At 25.9% G+C, this 18,473-nt stretch overlaps 2 protein-coding genes across 3 annotated transcripts; one reads left to right on the forward strand and one right to left on the reverse strand.

Annotated features, from left to right (window-relative positions):
* The first annotated feature begins 69 nt into the window (after positions 1–69).
* On the forward strand, positions 70–6,307 carry LOC107446530 (tRNA (carboxymethyluridine(34)-5-O)-methyltransferase ALKBH8). 2 transcript variants are annotated; one of them, XM_043045098.2, is made up of 6 exons: positions 70–134; positions 890–972; positions 1,379–1,445; positions 2,220–2,375; positions 3,093–3,239; positions 5,899–6,307. In XM_043045098.2, exons 2-6 carry the CDS (start codon positions 944–946, stop codon positions 6,289–6,291), a joined length of 792 nt encoding a protein of 263 aa, XP_042901032.1. In that variant the 5' UTR covers positions 70–134; positions 890–943; the 3' UTR covers positions 6,292–6,307. The 2 variants fall into 2 exon arrangements, with proteins under 2 accessions (XP_042901032.1, XP_015916692.2); XM_016061206.4 differs by having other exon boundaries at positions 92–310.
* Positions 6,308–6,410: 103 nt separating this feature from the next.
* LOC107446531 (Myb-interacting protein 40) lies at positions 6,411–18,367 on the reverse strand. Its single transcript, XM_016061207.4, has 10 exons — positions 18,142–18,367; positions 16,369–16,441; positions 16,231–16,287; positions 13,539–13,633; positions 11,891–12,069; positions 10,631–10,753; positions 10,243–10,319; positions 10,084–10,158; positions 9,300–9,370; positions 6,411–6,553 (listed from the first exon to the last, which is right to left on the reverse strand). Exons 1-9 carry the CDS (start codon positions 18,179–18,181, stop codon positions 9,316–9,318), a joined length of 774 nt encoding a protein of 257 aa, XP_015916693.1. The 5' UTR covers positions 18,182–18,367; the 3' UTR covers positions 6,411–6,553; positions 9,300–9,315.
* Positions 18,368–18,473: the final 106 nt, after the last annotated feature.

Raw genomic sequence — 18,473 nt, forward strand, 5'->3', positions numbered from 1 at the left:
ATTTACAAGCTATTCAAAATTAAAGCGATCTGTATAAGGTTGAAAAAGTATAAACAGTTGTTAACATCGATTTTTTTCAAACTTCCAATTTGGCAATTCTTATATTTGTTTACGTTGAAGCATCATTTCTGATTGTGAGAATCAAATACTCACTTTTTAAAAAAATATAAAATATCACTGCACGAATTTTACTGTATTTTTTTTTAATAATTTATCAATTCAACTAACTGTGGATAATTAAATTTGCTACACTATTTGTGTCGCAAATTTAATTATGCGAGAATTTTAAAATTGACAAGAATTTAATAACGTATTGTCCATTTGATATTATTTCTTATTTAGTTATTCTTATTTCCATCTTTGTATTGTTTTAAGAATTTTATAAAATTAGTGAAAAAAATAGGGGTATCTAAATAATTTTAATAAAAACGACCATGATAAATGCGTTTTTTAAAATGCTTTCATTTCTTTTTTGATTAAAATGAAATGCTTTTCTTCAGGTTTCCTTAACTATTTTTATTTTTCATGTATAATAAACTTTGGAAGTCTTTCCTCCTGTCTAGCTTAGTTGTTTCTTAATCCTAGAAAGTAAAACTGAACATATTCAAGTTCCTCAGATATTAATTTATTTATTGCTATAAAGTATTAAATCTGAAAAAAAAAAAAAAACTGATTAATTAATCATGTCATAATTATTGTGGTAATTAAAAAAAATCATAACTAGTTCAAAATTTTTAAAAATCCAAATTTTACAAAGTAACTTTAAATGGGATCGAATGTTTGTATCAAAAATATTTTTTTTCTTTAGAGAATATTTCTTCTAAACTACAGCATATTTTATACAACGTGGCTATTAACCCCCACTGATTATTTTTTAATCTTATTTTAGAAATTTTAATGTTTGTGAAGAAGACTTTTTCATTTGGAAGAATTCTTATCTTGCATGATAATGCAACAAGCTCAAGAAAATTCGTAAGTTCTGATAAAACTTATTAACAAAAAAAAAAAAATTTAATAATCTGTAAATTCTTAAAATTGCATAATTCAAATTCATAATCATAGTCTCTTTAATATAAAATAAATTTTAAAGAAAGACATTATAATGTGTAAAACTACAAATGTATAAAGTTAATAAAAATGAAGTTAAAAGTCATATAGTGTGTTTGGCTGATGTGGACCAAAGAATACCAATTTAACATGTAATGCAGAAGTTTGATAGCATTTTTTACTCTTTAAGTTTTAGAAAATTAAGCATTACAATTGTTTTAATGATAAAACATTATTTTAGGGTGATCAAATGAGTGGTAGTACTATTGTAGTGTAAAACAAATTGTGTATTTGATTGACTTAATTTATTCTTTTAACTTTTTTTTTGTAGAACATTTAATGATGATCTCATAAGCAGTGAGGAAGCCGAAGAATTGGAAAAAAAATACGTAAACCAGGTTAAAAAAGATTATATACTTATTACACTTATCATTTTATTTTCAAACTGTTTTAAATTTGTGAAAATAATAATAGATATTTTAACTATCAATAACTGTGCAAATTATGTGAAAGGTATTTGAATAAAGTTTGCTCTATATAAAGTAAAAAAGTTTTGTTACAGTTGTAATTTGATTACAAAAGATTGATCATAAATGATTTACTTCAAGCAGTGAATAATATTAAATTTTTTTTTGTAAAAACAATAAACTTAAATTTATTATATAATTAATTTTAATATATATTTATCTACATAGACAAATTACTTAATTTTATTACATACTTAACCCTTAGAGATACAATGAACATTAGTTTACATAATTATCTAACAAAGCATTGTTAAAAAAAAAAAAAAATTACAAATGTAAACATTAACTTATATTTTCATACCTATTATGTGTCAAAATCTTTATCACAAGTAAAAAAAATAGTTATAGTATTTACTTGAATTGTCTTCTATATTATTTCTGGTTTCACATTGGATAAAAAAATTTTTTATAGACATTTTGAACGATTTCAAAATTCTAACAAATTCCGAAATCGGTATTTAAATATATTTTCTGCTTTTAGTAATACTTTCTTTATATATTCAACAGTGAAGTTACAAAATTAGCTTAATATTTTGCATTCTCCCATATGGAAAAAAATTAGGACATTTTATAGGGTTTTGAATTTATAAAAAGAAACTCAAACAGAAACCTTTTTGATAACCTTTCTTTTTTTCAACATCACAGGTGTATGAGAAAATTGCGGATCATTTTTGCTCGACCCGATATAAAGCATGGCCTAAAGTGGCAGAATTTCTTCAAAACATTCCGCCTGGTTCTCTTATTTTTGATATTGGATGTGGAAATGGAAAAAATATGAATCACAGCATTGGATGTTACGAGGTACTCAGTTTACTATGTTAAATGTATATAAATTGTAACAGATTTTTATAAAGGGTACAATCAATTCTCAATAAACTGATTTAATTAAACACATAAGTTAAATGCCTCCGATTGAACATCTATATTAGAAACAAATGTTTGTATTTATCAACAATTAATGTTTCATTTTCTGTATATGTGAGTAATACTGTGGAATTTACTTAAATATATAGTCAAGATTTATGTAATATTTAAATCTAATTGTATTTTTCGAAGATTAATTAGCTAAAGCTGTATGATTAACTAATTTGAAAATATCTTTTATATTTTTATAATACTTATCAATATAATACTACAATCTTGTATTACACTTATACATTTCATGATTTAGCACTAAGCATATCAAAAGTAAAGTTATGATATAACTGAAAGTTGTCTTTTTGTGATTAATCTAGATAGATTGAAAATAACTGTAAACATTAACATACATTTTAGTTAAGATTTTATTATTTTTAGTTCAATTAAATTATGTACTACTGTTTTAAAATATATTTAAAAAATAGATTATATATTATAAAATTAAAATTATATGTTATTAAAATATATTATATTTCTTTAATTAAGCTTATAAAACATAATAAATAGAAGTAGAGAAAAATATATTGTTTCGATTTTATTAAAAAAATGTTGTAAACTTACTTCAATCTATTAAATCTCTTTTGTATTAATATATTATAGATTGGTTGTGATGCCTCATATAACTTATCAAAACATTGTTCTGGAAAAAGTGAAGTTTTAGTTGCAGATTGCTTAAAACTTCCTTTTCGAGATGATTGTGCTGATGTAGTTATCTGCATTGCTGTTATACATCACATGTCAACAAAGGTAATTTGTAACCATGATTATTGGTTTTTAATCAACTAGTAAACTAAAATGGGTGAAATTGTATTAATTTGAATTTATTTTAATTATATTTTGAAAATAAAACATACATGCCTGCATTAATTTGTTGTTTTTATATAATATCTTAGATGAGTTTGAAAAATTTTTTTGGAGTATGTTTGATAAGTACGTTTATTTAGTCCAATGTACACATCAGCACAAAATTGGATAAATACACCAGCTATTAATATCAGCAATAGGATCTTTAATGTTGATGATTCTTAGTTTATATACAAGAGAAAAAATGTCTTTAAACTCAAATTTGTATGAAGTCTGAGCGATTTGGAAACTGATTTTCAGATAATAAGGTAAAACAATCAAGTTGTTAAAGTTTGAGTAAGAGAGTTTGGTGCATTGGTAGATTAATTTTCTATAGATGGAATCAATAATATCACAAAGAAAACTGCAGTCTACAGTGATAGCTTTAGAGTAAAGGAGCTCTTCATTGAGAAGATAACTATTTCAACAAATTTCACTTCAAACAACACTTCAAGGCAGCTATATTTTGCTTGAGGGGATGTGATAAAAGATTGTGAGGGAGGTGGTGAAACTGCAAATGGTTTACGATACTCAGTAGTAAGAATTCACAATTGAGGTTAATAAGAATGCGTAAAAAAGGTTAACACTTATTATTTTCCTGTTTCAAAGTGTATGGCATGTAAGAAACTATAGAATTCATAATATTGATAACACGATTTATGTCAGCAATGTGAAATAATCATTGACATATTGTCTACAAAAAGGAGCATTAATAAATCAAACAGTTTCACTTCAAAGTAGTCCATATACAGGTCACTTAAGATTTCAGAGGATTACGCATAGCTAAGCCATCAACCATTCGATAAAATGTACCATTAAAAGGTGGGCAGTTTTAAACAAATGTAAGCAAGATTTATTAGTTTGTTGCTTTCAACTTGACTAAAGTAGAACTCTTGTAATCTTTTAAAGGAAAAGCAATTATTGTTGTAGTTAATTTACGTCACACTAGAGCTGCACGATGGGTTATTGGCGACGATCTGGGAAACACCCCTGAAGAGAAAAGCAATTAAGGGCACCATTTACGAGCATGTTAGTAAAAAAAGATTTTACATCGCAAAAGATCTTTTTCATTGAACTTGAATGTATGAAGCTCATAAAATCATACAAGATCTTAGCAGTATATGAATTTGTACTAGAAAGTGGGGACAAAATTGTTTCTGATATTGGGATGGCTTCCTAGAAATTAGCTAAGCATCATGTTTCAATCAAAATATAGCTGTCTTACATGCACTTGTTTACTGTACTTATAAAATTTTATCAAATAGTTATCTTCTCAATGAAGAGCTCCTTTACTTTAAAGCTATCACTGTGGACCACAGTTTTACTGCTAATTCTATGTAAATTAATCTTGCAATTCATCAAACTCCATAATTTGAACTTTACTAATATGTTTTTTTTTAATATCCAAAAATCAGTTCTCAAATTGCTAAGATTTTGTAGAAATTTGAGTTTAAAGTAATGTTTTTTCCCCTTTAAATAAATTATATTACACCAGCCTTAAAGATACTGTTGCTGATATTAATACCTGGGATATCTATCAAATTTTGTGTCAATGTGGTATTGCGTATATTGGACTAACTAAATGTACCATTAGACTTCAAATTAAAGAACACCAAAATCAAGACATTAACCGATCTCTCATAGCTCTACATAATTGGAATTCTAATCATAGATTTGAGTTTTTCTGTTGCTAAAATCATTAAAAACTGCTCTTTATCTACTGAACTTGATTTTTGAGAGTCATTCCATGTTTTGAAATTTTCTAATAATATTTAATTACTGATCTTTATAGTATCCCACCATTTGATAGTCTATTATAATTTAATCTACTGCTTCCTGGGGATCCTGCCAAATCCCCTTACACCTGTTACTTCTATTTTTATTGTCTTGTTACATTGTGTGTCTGTGTCCTGATTTGTTAAATCACTTTGTACCTACCTGTTTATCTTTTTACTTTGTCATTTGGTGTTTAGACACAGAGAAACGTTCTTGTTGATAGAACGGAAACCATAGTATGTCCATTTCTGTATTTCGTTTTTTTTAATAATAAAATGCTTATCACATTTTGAAATTATTCTTGTTAACCATATTTTCTTAAAAGAAGTCTGTCAAATAGTTTTTGAAATTTTGGAAAAATACTAATATTTAAGTGTAATAAAAGAACAATGCATTAGGAATAAGATTACAATTTATTTTGAAAATTAAATATTTGGTCTTAATAATTAAAAACTATTCATTTTTCTGCCTCCTCTTCATTTTGTGCCAGAGAGGTGAAATCCATAAATTTTTTACTAGTTTCTGTCACAACATTCACATTCTTGGCATCTAAAGACAGGTTTTCTGTTGTTGTCGACTGCTTATTGCCAATAGCTTTAAGAATATTTTTCTATTTTAATAACATCCAAAGACTGCCACTTAGTAAGAACAAGTTTAACAACGTAGCAAAATGTTGTATAAGTAAGATCTTTCACAGAGAAATCTCAATTATTACAGAAATGTCCATTAAAACCTATTACAACAAAGCTCTTCAACCTTTTCTTAATAACTAATTTCCCTTATTCAGGAACGGAGGAAGAAAGCAATACAGGAAATATTGAGGGTTCTTCATCCAAAGGGACAATGTTTAGTATACGTATGGTCAATGAAGCAAGAGGGTCCCAAGGGATCATCTGCTTATTTAAAAAAATCTAGAGAACCTCTTTCAATTTTAGAATCCAAAGTTGAAGAAATCAAACTTTCTAATTCAAGAACTATACAGATGCCTGTGCATAAGAATCGGACAGAATTTAGCAGTAAAGATATATTGGTACCATTTAAATCGGGTGACAAGGTTGAACACAGGTTTTATCACCTTTTCCAAGAAAATGAACTTGAAGATTTAATTAAGGATTGTGGATCAAATATTATAAAATCTTATTATGATGATGGTAATTGGTGTGCAGTGTTTGAAAAATAAATATTTGTTCCTCCTTTTTGTGTGCCATAATTTTAAAGATTGCAGCCAAACAATACAGAAATGAATGCTTTGAAAAAAACATTAAATAATTTGTTTTATAAAATAAATTACTAAACTAATAAGAATAAAAATATATTTATTTATCAATAATATTTATAAACAAAATCATATTTACAATCAATATGTCAATAGATCACTATAGTATGATGCTCCATGAAATTAAAAAGGTTAAAACGTTATTCTAAAATGTCACAAAGAAAACCTGCAAGAAAAATACATTCAATACTAATTTCAATAAATACATAGCATAATGAAAATATTTCAATTGATAACTTGTAAACATACAATGAGTGAGCTTAGAGCGATATAATAAGCCACATATTCTGATTGCCCAGAGGAGCATTTCGGTGAAAAATTTTAAGATTTCTATGTAAGTCATAAAATGTTTTTGTGCATCATGTTGCTATCTAGTGTAAATTCTGAATACATGTAAAGTTTCTAACTGTTAACAGTATTAAGGAACAGGTGTAAAAATATCACCTCGGGAACTGCAGTTCATTACTATATTGCTCTAAGTTCAACAATTAAAAAGACATTAGATAACAAAATTTAAAGAAATAAATTATTTAATAATTCTTTTATATATATGTATTATATACTTTTATATGATAGTTCAAATGATGACAATTAAATCAAACAGGAATAATTAACGTATCAAATATTACCATAATTTTAAAGTTTTAGATAGAATGCTTGACACAAATAGGATAAGTATCAATTTTTTAAAAATAATTTTAAGATTTTGATATTAACAAAGAATTGTTTTGTCAGATCTTAGAGTTCAAATAATGAATAACCTGAAGACCAATTTTCTGACAAGGTGATGAAAAACTTAAATGATAAGTGATATCACTTATATAAAATCTTTAAATTTACTATATTGTACTATTCTGCTACAACTTACCATTGAAGTCCTTTACTGGCCAAGTGAGAACTTACAGGCAAGTAAAATTGACTATTTTTAAAATTGTTCTTAATTTAATACAATTTTAATTAAATTATAAATAGCATTTATATTTATAAAAACAAAAATCAACATTTTGTTCAAATTAGTCATCATTTGAAATATGTGATATTCAATAGAACATAAGTTATAATTTAAATATTTCTAAGCCTTTTATGGTTATAATATATTCATTACAAAATACTAGTTGTAAATGTATGCTTATAAAATGAGGGTTAAAGATACTGAGTTGTCATGAGGATTGGGACTCAATCCTAAGTGGCAGCTTATATCCAATGGCATGTGATTCTTTCTCTAAATCGCGGAATTATGCGACCTTTGATTCGCGGACTTCCAGGAATCAATTTAAATTCAGACAAAAGTTTCTCATAGTTTCACTGATCTAAAATTTTCATTGCTTTACTTAAGCAAAATCTCGTTAACCAGACATTTATTCCGTCAGAACCAGTACCCCCATTTTTCTTCCTAAATTCTCAATTATGGATGACAACGACTTTTTATTACGCAAATTTGTAGGGGAAAAAAAACGTAATTTTGGATAAATTTCAAGAACACGAGCTGAAAAAGAAATTTCCTAGTAACTTTGGAATAAATGAAAAATTGAGGAAACACAAAATTATCTATTAAGTTATTCCTTAATGGCCAGCATTTAAAAGATCGTTCGCTAGAATTTTTTTTTTTTTGCATTTGCAAAATGTGGAGCAATTTAGTTGCAAATTCCGATTTGTAACAGAATAAGTATTTATCCATGTGATATATTAGCCCTTTTTTATATGACTCCAATCAAATCAAATTAATTTTCAGTATGTAGGACAGGAAAATTCTGATTCTCGCATTTCAGTTATCACTTTTCACCGCGCTCGATATCATCGTAAATCCGTGTTTCAAAATTTCTTTTTCTTTTGCAGTTAGTCCAATTGATTTTCTCAAGATTTATAAAATTACAATATTATTACAACACGCGAAATTTGAACTGCACATTTGAGTAGTCACTTTTCGGTGAGCTTGATTTACGTCAAAACAATCTTAAATCCATGGTGTTTTATTTACTATTATTGCGCTACACATTTTCTCATTTTTTAAAAATTTACAGATTTTCTACACATAACGACACACAAAATGTAACTAGTGCATTCATTAGTATTCACAATGATACAGCTGTTTTTTCGATCGACTTTTTGACCGATATTACTGCTAATATCCTCATGGTTTCTTAAATACTGATATTTTCATGACATGTTATTAAGAATCGAAACATTCAAATCGCACTTTAGAATAAATGCTTTTTAACAGACTATTTGCGATAAATCTATACACTGTTTCAATCTTTTTTATTTTTTTATTGCCAGTCATTGCTGTTCATTTTCACCTGATTTTTAAAATTCTGATACGTAAAAATTTAAATTGCACTCGGGTACTCAAAATTTGATGTTAAAATTCTACAGTTTTTTTCAATACATTTTTGAAGTTATCACTACTGATTTTTGCATATTTTAGAAAATCTCGATATTTTAAATAAGATATATATTTATAACATGTGATTCACGCTACGTGACTCTCGAACCGTACATTTAAATAACCTCTTTTTTTGATTCATTTGATTTTGTCGTAGATACACATTATTTTCTTTTTCAGTAATTGCTGCGAAATTTCACAGTTTTTAAAACTTTTTTTTTCATGCTATGAATGAGGTGCGAAGTGCAAAAAAGGAGGAGTATGTAATTTTTTTCAATATAATATATATATACTCTTTTATGTATTCATGAGAATAATTTGTTTTAGATAAAAATTTTTTTCTTTCTCTCTTTAAATTTTATAAATGTTCCTTTTGAGCTTAAAAATAAGTTCAATTTTCTTTTACGTACATAAAAACCTACACAGAGAGGAAAAAAAAATTCAGATAATTTCTTCCTCCAGCAATCACATGTCTGTATCTATCACCTTGTTTAATTAAATAAATGAAAAACATATGAAATACACTTACTGGACAAATAAATATCTTAAGTAGGAGTATCCCACTGCTCAGAAGATAGGCCATCATCTCGACACTGAGCCCTTTAAAAATTTAAAAGTTATTTTACAAAATGACATTTAAATAAGAGATTTGAAGGCTGAAAGTTCTAGACTAAATTTGATTAATAAGTTTCACTTTGAGAAGAAAGCTAAATTTTGTTGCTCACACATGGAATAGTAATTTATAAAGCTTTATTTATGTACAGTTTTATAGATTGTTTTATTTATCTTCTTTTGTTTCTTTCATGCATAACTTCATAATTTTCATTTGTAGTATTATGTTACATGCAACATAAGACACAGAACAGGCACGAGAAGCAAAAGAGCAAATTAAGAAGAAAAGGTGGAAACGCACATAACAAATTAACACTTGAGAAACAATTATAAACTACATTGCGTTCAGAAAATTTATTAATTATTTTTTTTTTAAATACTGCTTAATGGAAGATAAAGAATAAATTTAATATTAAATTATAACAATTATTTTAAATTTTGACAAGAAAATGTAGCATTTGAAAAAACAATTTCAATTTCTTTTTTGCTTATATAGAAAATCAAATCATTATTAAATATTCCTTTTTACTGAAGTCTAATTAGTATCTATTGAAACTATTATTCTGAACTTAAAAATATTGTAAATAAATAAGATAAAGTATTTACAAAAACTAGCTAATATAAAATTTATACTAATACCTGTCTTTATTTTTTTTAAATTTAATATGTAAATGATATAAAAAAAACAAAAACACTTTTACTTTTCAAACATGCTCTTGAGTACAGCTCCACTTTCTTTATAGCGATCTTCATTAGCTTTAGCAGCCTGTTTCCACCTTATGAAGTTAAGAGAAAAGAAATTAAATGAAATCAAATAAATATAAATGTATGAAAATAAAAAATCATAAAATGAAATATACTTTTGTCTCACAGCTTTCCAGTGAAGTAAATGTTTGATCATTAATGCGTCTGTAGTATTTGTTTTATTTGATCCATCCTAAAAAAATTAAATAAGGTTTTATTTATAAGAAAATAATCCCCCGTACAAACAAATCACAAAAGTTTAAAATGTTTAAATTAAAGATAGTGATGTTATAGGAGAATTTAGTATTATTTTGAAGCTGGCTGCAAAAAACTTGCTCTTTTAAAATAAGATCTAAATAATTTTTTAGCAATAAATTTTAGCATAACTAAAATGGTTCTTGTATATAATGCAGTATCTGTAATCTATTAAAGATAGAAACGCAACTAAAAAATGTTAAAATACTGTTTTATCATAAAAAATATTAATTAGTAGGCACAACTTACTGAACAAATGACAAAGTGATCAACAGGTTGAGGAACAGGAGATGGAACTCTTAAGTCTCTACCTTGCAAGGGACGAGGAGGTGGAAGCTGATAGACATCTTCTGTCACTGGATTTTCAGAACCCTTTGGAAATGAAATTTATCAACAATGAACCAATTATTAATATTATTATAGTTACCAATTATTATAGTGCATGTAAATATTTAGTAATATTACACTTAACATGGTTAAAACAATATTATGCATGCACTAATACTAACAAGAAATGTATCAACACAAATCACCTGGGCCAAAATTTGATTTATTTGATATTAAGCTACCAAATCTCTGTTTTAGTTCTCTTTGGGTCTGTGGTTTTAAACAAGAGTCTAAGATCCAACCTTAAAACAGTTATTTTCCTTAGCAAACATGGCACCCATTTTATCGATTTTTAGACTGATCAAACAAGTTCTGATGTTTAAGGGATAATTTTTTTTTGAATTATGTGTAACAGAAGAAAAAAATTAATGTTCAAGTTAGTATTTTCACAGTTAATTTAAAATTACTGCAAATAATCAAAAAATTAGGCTATAAACATTCCAGTAAAAAAAAAAAAAGTCAGACTGTACTAATCATATTACTTTTGAAATAAAAGCTTTGAGATTAAAATAGTTTGAAGGTTCAAATTTGGTTATGTTACCAATTTCCACATATAAACCATAGTTATAACTTCAATTTGAACTGTCTACATCTGGAACATATTTTTCACTCTTCCAGTAAAAAAGTTATCCAAATTTATTTAATCATGTAATAAAACTAATAATTCAATGTTTATACCAATAGTTATTTATAAATTTTTTTATTCATATAATTGTGATAATTAACTGAAACAAATTTTAAAATAATATACTCACAGTTTACGTAATGTACACTAAAGTACTGTGCACAAACAATACCTTTTTTTAGCGCAATGAACAAACTATATCATTTCGTCCTTAACAATAAAAATAAAGTGTATATCAGTTTAAAAATATTCAATATTATTTCGATTCCATCATTTCAACTGTATTACAAACTAAATCTTACAGCAACAAACTCTGGATGTTTTTTTAAAAAAAATAGTCACGTCACCTGGGATTTTAATGATTTTTTTTAAAATTTTCTTTTAGACTAATATTTAATTATCAAATAGCAGTTCATCAAACTGCAACAAATAAAAAGAGAATTCTAGAGAAAGAGTTTGGCAATGAGGAATTAAAAAAAGAAGCTTATTCTTATTACCTTATCTGTGTCTTCACAGCTTTCTACATCCTCACTTACAATTTCTTCTTTAGGTGTCGTAACTGGTTTATATAATGACTGATTATTAATCCAGGCTCTGCAAATTGGATAAAGTGGTGTCTGTTCAGTAAAAGGTGTCAAATCGACAGCTCGGTCAAATAGCTTCATAACGTATGAATCTGAAAAAATAATTGTAAGTAAATTGTAGTCACAACAAGACAATTCATTATTGAATTGTATGTTGTTTATCCCTAGAGAATTATATTTAAGAAAGAAAAATACAGAAAAGTTTAAGTTTAAAACAATTGTAATGACTAGAAGCAAATAATAAAAAAAAACGTTCCTTATAATCAAATTATAAAATACAAATATATATATCTTACATTTGAAAAATAAAATAAAATAAAAAGAATTAACTAAACATTATGAATACAAAATCAAAAGGCTTTTTTATATATACATAAATCTTACAAAAGTAAAATTTTTTTTAAAGTCTTCATTTAACTATACTTGCTTTAAAGAATCTCATTTACTAATAGTAATAATTTAATTCAAATATAGGACTCGATAAAATATTTTTTATTCTTTCACAATATATGTATGGAAAAATATTTTAATGTATAGAAAATTTAATGAAAAAATTTCAATTTGTATTTTTAGATGGTTCAAACAAAGCAGGAGAGCATATGTCATTTAAGCAGTGCATCACAATAATAAATTGCATATTGAAGCAATCTGCTATTAGCATAATACAAAAGGTGTAATATAATTTTTTTTAAAAATTTATGTGAGACAATGATAATCAAGATTCTACTGTACTTGCACCCTTTTCAATATTTTTATACTAGGCATGTAGATATTTTGTGATATATTTCGTATAAAAGAACCTTTTTTGATAAAAATTATTAAAAATGTTTAGACAAAACTATGATTAAATGACAAAATCATGGCTAGATGTTTTTTTTAAAAAAATATTATTATAATATTTATATAATTTTAAGCAGGCAAAAGTATTAAAAATTAGTTTATTTATTTTAAAGACAATAATAACTTTTACTAATTGAATTTGCAAAATCACTTTTTCTAAAGAAAATATAAATTATTCAAATTCAGTAATTGCATAAAAAGTGTCAAATTAAGAATAAAAATTTACTTATCTGCCCAACCATCAAACTATAGTGCATTGTACTTAAAATGTATATAAATTATAATAAAGTAGCATTAAATGTTTTATCAATTTGACAATTTCATTGCAAAGTATTTTGTACCAGTGCACAAAAAAAAAAGGAATTTATATAATATCCTTGTACATTTTCAGATGTTACTGAAGTTAAAAAAAAATGAAAGAAAACAATTTAAAGTAAATTTTGTGACTAAGAAGAAAGTTATCTAAAAAATTGTTTTTAAAAAATCCCTGGATAAATTGACACACAGGTAGATGTTTTTTCATATTTAGTTTCTTCAGAAGTACAGACTTCTTGGAATGGATAAAATAGTAATGCACAAAACGCATAAAGTAGCAATTATTATATTGTTGGAACACAAGGACCAATTATGAAATGGCAATGAGTTACATTTCTTTGTCAGCATTACATTAGAATAATGAAAGTTTTGAAGTATAAAAATTAAATAATCAAATTGCACTAACTAGCATTTTTGTTCAAAGTTTCATCTTTACGACGACGTTTTCTTTGTGTTCTTTGAACAGGTCTTTTGGTAGGTGATAAAATAGGTGATGGTTCTCTGAAAATAATAAATTTCAAATTATTTCTCTGTTGATTAGCATTTATTCAGTTATATAAAGATATTAAATGATACCTAGCTATCGAAAATATGGATAAAAATTACAATAGGCAAACTGTTGTTTACAATACCAGTCACATCAACATAAAATATAATTAATAATAATAGACTCATAAAAAAAATTTAAGTAGAAGACACCTATTGACTCAAACTAAATTATGAGTATGGAGGAAAAAAAACTCAAAATATGTATGATCTTATATTTTAATTTTGGATGATCACAACTTAGCTTGGTGATTTAAAATTCTTTTGAATTTTAAACAGATAAATTGTCAGGTCTACATTTAGGAGACATACACAAAGTCTTCTCTTAAATGAAGACCTGATAACTTTCATGCTACAAATGTAAATAAATGTCCAAAACAAATAACAAATACAGAGAAAAAAATATTCCAAAATTATCACAGCTTTGCTTGGAGATCTTTCAAAATTATTTTAAATTTAAAGCATATGAGTTATAAAGATATGAGAGGTCTACATATAAGAGACTCTTTCAATCTGCACTTCTAAAAGTAGAGTTGATAACTTATATGCTTCAAATGAAAATACAGTGACCTCTCCCTTATGCACCACCATTTTTATGCACCTTTTTCATTTATACGACGTTTTTTATAGGTCCCAGTACATTAGGTAGGAAAATAATGATAAACATCCTTTGTTTATGCGTCACTCTAAACATAAATGTTTCAATTATGCGCCGAAATTTTAGGCTAACAGTTAAATTTTTTTATTCTTTAAATAATTTTTTTCGAAAAAAAAAAGGTTTTAAATTAAAAATTTAAGCAATTTTAAGCAGATAAAGCCTTGTTACAGATAAGAGGAAACATATTGTTAGATCCTTCTAAATAGTTCACTTTTCTTCCCCCTGCAACCTTCTCATTTTTGCTGTTTCTAGAAAGACATTCTTTCCACACTTTTGTATAGGGTGTCTTATCTGTTACACCAACAACAATGAAAGTCCATTCATCTTAAAGAAAATGACCATTCCTCTTGCTCAGAGGTTAGTTTTACTCCCATGCCGTTTTTTAGAAAGAAGAGAAAAGAAATACACCTGAAATATGAAAGAGACAGCGATCACTTACTTGCAGTCAGATGGACATCCTGAGTAAATAAAAGGACGTGGTCTGTTTAGTGACAGTAGAAATCGAACAGCTTTTGATGTCAAGTACTTTCCTATTTATCAAGTGATGTTTCACCCTCTCCCATAAAACTAAAATTTTTGTGGAGAACTGTTCAGTTATATCTAACTTAAACTTGTGGAGGATGAGCACGTGGTGGATGATACTGACGAGGATGATAAAGTTCCTCCAAATCACACAACAGTATTAAAAGCTTTAGACACTATTCGTGACTTTACAAATTAATTCTGGTTTTGAAACTCCCTTATCCCATTTATATGAACTGGAAAAAACTATTTTTGAAATACGTCGGCAAAAACAAATACAAACATGTATTAAGGATGATTTTGTAAGAAAAGAAATTGTCTTTAGGTATGTTAAATTTTTCCTTTGTATAATTATAGTAAATACCAAAACAGTATAAATATTAACATTTAATCTTTCAAAACATATTTATTCCTTTTGTCACTGCAATTTACTTTGAGTTTTAGAATTTTGAAGTTTTTCACTTATGCGTCTCATTCACTTACGCGCTTTTTTCTGTTGGCCCCTTACACCAGTGTATAAGTGAGTGTTCCCTGTAAATGTTAAAAATAAAAATATGTATAACTGCACCTATGCTTGGTGATTTTTAAAAATTGTAATAAATTTAAACCCACCGATGGTTGTGCATGTAAAAAGTTGTATTTTAATCTGCAGTCTTCTCCGCATCTAAAACCAGTTTTTTCATGTTATTAGATAGGGAAATAGTGTATAGGGGAGAAACATCCTCCCAATTTTGCCCATTAGCTAAGCCACTAGTGGATTAAAGCACATAAGCTATAGATATTTTTGAGAGCTACAAGTTTTTAAACCAAAATTTATAGCTTTTAAATACTCAATATTTTCATGATTGCAATTGTAATTTATACACAAAACATGTGTAAGACATAATTATTTGTGACAAAAGCAAAAATGTAGTAATAGAACTCCCCCCCCCCTCGTAGTTTCAAAAGATGCATACTAAGAAAAAAAACATACATATAACTTGTAAATCATGACTAAATTAAAACTTGAAAAATTTAGAGTGTAATAATAATTTACATGATAACCAAGTTGTTCTTTTTTTAAAACTTGTATATCGTGTAAATTATTATTAAATAAATATGAATACATGTATTTTCCTTCTTAAGAACATCACTTTAAAATTTAAAAAATATAAAATACAGAAGCTGTTTAATTCTTCTCCATTAAAGAAATGTATTATTTAATAACCTGGTAGAAAAAATTAAGCGTATACACTTAGCAAAAACCTTAAGCTTCACACTTTTAGATGTAGTCATTTGTCACTTGCCTGTTATATTATTGTAAAATAAAAATTTACATACATTTCATTAATAGAAACACAATATTTGATAAGAAGAGGTAGTATTTGCATACCTTTTTATCATTAAGTCTGAAAAGCCTTTATTACAATCATCATCAGAGGAGGAAGGGCTAAAATAAACAAATATATAAAAACATAAAAAGTGCAAAACATTAAGTATTTAAATAATTAATATTAAAAATTGTGTGTACCTTTCCTCAGTTTTTTCAATTATAAATTGTAGGGCTTCATCCAATTTAGATCTGGCACTTTCTAACTCAGGACCTAAAATTTAAAAACATCAATTTTGTTTGTATTTACATGTAAATAAATAAAAAAAATGTTCACTTCTGAGGCTTAGCTAAAAAAAAATATTGTATTTTAGTATTGAGAGAATAAAATAGATTCAAGTTTTTTTTGGTTGCGTTTTAAAAAAAGACGTAATTTTATCGTAAAGTCACAGTGGTGTTCATGACATTATTAAAGCTAAAATTATGAAATTTTTTCTTTCAAAAATCATTTCTCTCAAATAATGTTTTTAGTTGAAAATAACTATTATTTGTCAAAAAATCCCTAAATATTTTTGTCTAAAAATCCCTAAATATATTATCTTTTACAATTAATTTATCTTTGCGACATCAATAATTCATTTAGAATAGTTTCCTGCTAAAAATCCATAAATGTGTATCAAACTAACATTAAGTGTATGTACAGATCTACGTAATGCAATTCTATAAACTACAGTTTGCTATAACCCACATTAACTTCTACAGGTGTAAAGAAGAAAAATTGCTGGAAAATTAATTTCTTTTACTAAGAAAGAGCAATTATCTTTTTACATTATTTTTTAATTATTTGTTCAGAGGTTAAAATTTTTAAGAGCTCAGCAAACCAAAATTGATAAATCTGTTTGTTATTAGTTAGTCACCAATGCAAACTTACTGAGTGCAAGAAACTTCTGTTTTTGAATTTTTATTTTTAAGTGGTGACATATTATAATTTTTTTTTAAATAAATAGATAAAATGACCGAAAGTTTTTTAATTGGCAAAATGGAAAAGCACTCATCTTTCAAAATAGTTAAAAATTAATTTTTTAAATAAAAAAAAAACTTCAAATTTTTAGAGTTGAAATCAATTTTTCATTATTATTATTCTTTTTCTAAGACTAATATATATTTTCTATAGCGAGTAAGGTACCAACAGAAAAAAGAAAACTAAAATAATTATTTTATTCAATTTAATAAATTGTATAAAATATGCTGAAAACAATTTTACCAAGAAATTCAATATATTGTTTAACACTCAAAACTACAAGAGCCAGAATAACTTAATAACTTTTGTAAAAATTACAAATTTTACATTTTCCAGGCTTTTAAAAATTTGTTTATACACCAGATATACTTAAAGTACATTATTTGGCAAGAATATAGAATAGAGTGTTTCTTGGACTATGCACAGTAATTTGGAGTTTTTACTGTATATGAAAAAAATTTTTTATCATAAAATCTCACTTTTCATTATTTTCCAAGAACATAAAAATTTAGAAAAATAAGAGAGTTACATTATTGCAAACTCTTACCCACTATTTTTATTGATAACAAGTTTTGAGATTTTTTATTAGAATAGTTTAAGTAAATAATTATTACACTTAAAAATATAGATATTTTTCATTTTGTTCAAACCAATTTTTCTCGATGATGATCTGTATATTTTTTAAAAATATATTTTAGACAATGTTTTAGAATTTTTCATAATAAAATAATAAGATAATACACCAGACCTAGGACTTATTGAAATGATAATTTAAATAGAATGTTAGCTAATAATCCGTACACCTTATTTGGAGTAAAGTAAAAGAAAAATATGAAGACCAAGGATTTGAAGTAATGAAAAAGTTAAATATTTTCAATTTTATTCAAAAGTTGAAATATTGAATGACTTTATTTAAACATTTATTACTTATTGAGTTAACTAAAAATGCATACCATTACGCTCTTGTTTTATTTTGAAAGCCATATTTTGCATCTGTAAAATAATTTGTTTGCAGTTCAAAGTTTTCAAACAAATAAGAATAAACTTAATTTATTTAAATAAATTACTAAAACATTTATAAAAAGCAAAATATATTCAATTAATGAAACAAATCAAAACCAAATTTGTTTATTTTGGTCGTATGGCGTCCGCGTAGTTTTCAAATCTGAGATTGAGGCTGAGCTAGATCATTAATTTTACTAAAAATAACTGGTTGGAAAATATTACAAAAATATAAAATAAAGCTTGAGAATTCCTTATTAATAAAATTACAGATAATGTATAC

This window comes from Parasteatoda tepidariorum, chromosome 3 (genome assembly GCF_043381705.1).
Source record: "Parasteatoda tepidariorum isolate YZ-2023 chromosome 3, CAS_Ptep_4.0, whole genome shotgun sequence".
Lineage (NCBI taxonomy): Eukaryota > Metazoa > Arthropoda > Arachnida > Araneae > Theridiidae > Parasteatoda > Parasteatoda tepidariorum.